Here is a 3,504-nt window from a genome sequence, read left to right as displayed (position 1 = left end):
CATTGATTGAACCATGTGAAAAATGTTCCCTATTAAAACTAATTATATAAGATCAGTATCAAATATGACAACATTGAAGTCCCATAATCTATTGTTGAAGAGCACACTACCTCCTCCTCTATCCATTTGATACTTGCAGTAGTTGAAGTCACCAAGGACTGTCTAGGGTATGTGAAAAGATGGTTTGACATCCCTTAAATGATTCCACATAATACAATGATCAGTAGTTGAATTTGAAGCATAAATGATAATCATTTGAAAAGTAGGGAGATGTCTAATAGTGGTCATCCCAATAAAAATTTGGCTAGAGGAAAAGGGGACATCAAAATGCACTTTAGTAGGGTCCACTTAACCCAATTATGGCCAGATTTAGCTTGGTCAAAATTATGCAAATTGGCTTCTTGATCAATGAAAAGGTGAGTGGCACAAAACCAAGGATTAGAAAGAGAATACTCCTAAATCATATTCTACAAAATGAAAAAAAACACATAATATAAAATGACGAACAAGTTCTTTATAGTTGAAGACTTTGGTAGAGTTACTGAACCCCCTAAAATTCGAAATAATAATTTAGGAGAGGATAATTGATTCTTTGGAGTGGGGTTTGGAGGCATTTTGGGTTGCTTACCTCTAAAAGCTTTGGTTGATTGGGCAGAGGTGGAGGTTGTTTGAATTTGGTTAGATACATACAGATATGAGGCTGCATTGACTAGAGAAGTATCATCAGTAGTATGGAGTAAAGAAAATTTGTTTAAGGACAGAGCAGAAGAAGTAGTTTGTTGTTGATCTTTAGTGGAGACAATAATTTTAGAGACTTCATCAGTAGGTGAGTTGAGGTTCATAATTATAGTAGATGCAGGTTTATCAGTAGAGGGGTATATGGTGAGGGTGGAGGAATATGGATGACCAGAGGGTTGGGCAAGTGTGATGAGATTATGCTAGTGGAGGAGGAGGGTTTATTTGTAGTGTTTGGGGGGATTGGAGTGTTAAGGATTCTGGTGGTTATCAAGGTTTGCAGAAGATGTATCGAGCTATGATAAATCTAGTCGACATCCTATTGTTTCTATGGGATCTACTTCTTCCACTAGTAAGGTCTATAAACCATGGATTAGCCAACCAACGAAAAAGACCACTCCTTGGGACGAAATTTTGTTTCTCCATCAAAGAAGGAGAGAACATCCCCTTGAGCCAGTATAAAGGATAAAAGGGACATCTTTTGAAGGAAGGGTACCAGAAGAAAGAATGTTCTTTCAGTTTAAGGATGAAGACAAAATGTTGGAGTTGGCCTGAGACTGGTTACAAAGGAGTGGGAAATCAGATGAGGAAGGAGAGGAGGTCATCGAGGGAAAGTGTCTCACCTGGCTAGGTCAAAGGAGGTAAGAGGGAACTACAAGGGGGCGGCACAGGAGGGAGCAGGAAAAACCCTAACTCTAAGCAACAACTATCACTTACGCTCGCCACTGGATAGTTTCATTTATGCATTATTCTATTACACGATAAAAAAATACACAATTTATTTTTCTCCTTCCATTAAATTCTTACGATTGATGTCCCCATCACAACGAAAAATACCAAGACCATTTTGGATATATTTTTTTTTTTGCCTAATTAATTATTAAATAATTTTCTTTTAAAAAATTGTCCTACCATTTAACAGCTACTTCACGTATTGCGGTCACGCTCAGGATTTGTCATGAACCCAAACCGGAAAGCCACCCGGAAACTGCCCCAAATCCAGCGCGCTTACGTGCCCCCGACACATTCAGCTCAGCCAGTCTCCACTCTTCGCCACATCACCAAATCCCCTTCTTCCTTCTCCGTTCAAAAAAAAAAAATATACAGCTAAGGCCCACCACCTCCGCCTCCCATCCCCCAGCTGGCAATTCCGTGTCCCCTCCCCAATTTAAACCACCCAAAACTCCCTCCCCTTTTTCCCAACAATCGCACCGCTCTTCTCTCCCACTCGACCTCACTCCCACACTATGGATACAGTAATCGACGAGCTTTTCTTCGAAGAAGACGAGGAAGAATACGCCACCGTGTCTTCAGCCCCTCCTAAGCGCCGCGCTGGTCGAACCAAGTTCCGCGAGACCCGCCATCCCGTTTACAAAGGCGTGCGCCTCCGCGGCGCCGGCAGATGGGTTTGCGAGGTTCGCGAGCCCAATAAAAAGTCCCGTATCTGGCTCGGCACCTTCCCGACCCCGGAGATGGCCGCTCGCGCGCACGACGTCGCCGCCCTCGCCCTCCGCGGCCGACAAGCCTGTCTCAACTTCGCCGACTCCGCCCGCCTCCTCCCTATTCCTCCTGCTCCCGCAAGCCCGCGCTCCATACAGCGCGCTGCCGCCATGGCTGCCGAGGCCTTCCGCCCCAGGCCGGATCACGAACAGCAGGAAGAAGCGCCCCCGTCGGACCAGACCCATACGGAGCCCGAGAGCAGCACGGCCCAAGATGATGCCTTTTCCGATGTGATGGATTTCGATGGGTATAATTATTATGCGGATATGTTGTCCACGGACTCGAGTATGTACTTCCCGACGGGGTTGACGGCGGCGGGTGGCGGTGTCTTCGGGTGGGACGACGGCGAATGGCGTGGTGACATGCCGTTGTGGAGTCACTCCATTTGACGGTTATAATAATGACGTGGCGTGGCTTGTCTCCGCTAGTAAATTAGGTGATGTATCTTACTGAGCAGCACTTGTACTTGTTTTATTATCACCGCTACAGGTGCTTCAGCGTTTGTGTAATAAACTATGAACCAGTAGATATTTATATTTGTTTGATTCAAGCCTTAGCCCAACATTTCTCTCCCTCTCTCTCTCTTTTTACCTGAAAAATAAGTGCGGTAACAACATTCAAATTTCTTTTTATTTATGCATCCAACATTAGTAACTCAAAAATTGAATGATATAATAAATGATTTTTTTTAATATGTAATTTAAATATTATACAACTAATTAAAATTTCAAGACATTATTTTCATCAAATTTAGACTGCGTTCAGACGATTTTTTTATAGCATGCTTTCTACCACAATTTTTTAATGTAAAAATTTCTTTAAAATATTGAAAAAATAATAAATGAAAGTAGTGTCAAACGAAGTCTTAGATTTCATTTGGGACGGCTTTCTTTCTGATTCTTAAAATTATTTTTTAGTATAAAAATTAGCTTTAAGAAGCAGGAAGAAAGTCATCCCAAACTAAGGCTTCGTTTGGGACGGCTTTTTTATTGCTTTCTAAAACGGAGTTTTAGTACAATTTTTTTTTTATTTTTACATTAAAATTTCATTTTAAAAGCAATAAAAAAACTGCCCTAAACGAAGCCTTATCTAGCATATATTGCGGCCAAATATGCAGGCGGGGATGCTTTATGGTTCCTGCAGATATTGCGGCGAAATATGCAGGCAGTGTTGTTCTTATTCGAAAAGTGGTAGCATGTGCTGTAATTTGTGGTCAGCGCCAATAGAAAATCTCCACGCTTGACTTTCTAGATGGTGTAGTGGTTATTC

At 42.2% G+C, this 3,504-nt stretch overlaps 1 protein-coding gene across 1 annotated transcript; it reads left to right on the top strand.

The window, feature by feature from the left end:
• Positions 1-1,946: 1,946 nt before the first annotated feature.
• Positions 1,947-2,794, top strand: LOC110112064 (dehydration-responsive element-binding protein 1C-like). Its single transcript, XM_020844150.2, has one exon. The coding sequence runs from the start codon at positions 1,983-1,985 to the stop codon at positions 2,622-2,624; it is 642 nt and encodes a 213-aa protein (XP_020699809.2). The 5' UTR covers positions 1,947-1,982; the 3' UTR covers positions 2,625-2,794.
• The last annotated feature ends 710 nt before the right edge of the window (positions 2,795-3,504 follow it).

Source organism: Dendrobium catenatum, unplaced genomic scaffold (assembly GCF_001605985.2).
Source record: "Dendrobium catenatum unplaced genomic scaffold, ASM160598v2 fragScaff_scaffold_1638, whole genome shotgun sequence".
Lineage (NCBI taxonomy): Eukaryota > Viridiplantae > Streptophyta > Magnoliopsida > Asparagales > Orchidaceae > Dendrobium > Dendrobium catenatum.
The sequence above is the reverse complement of the archived record's forward strand: the minus strand, read 5'-3'. Positions and strand labels throughout refer to the sequence as shown.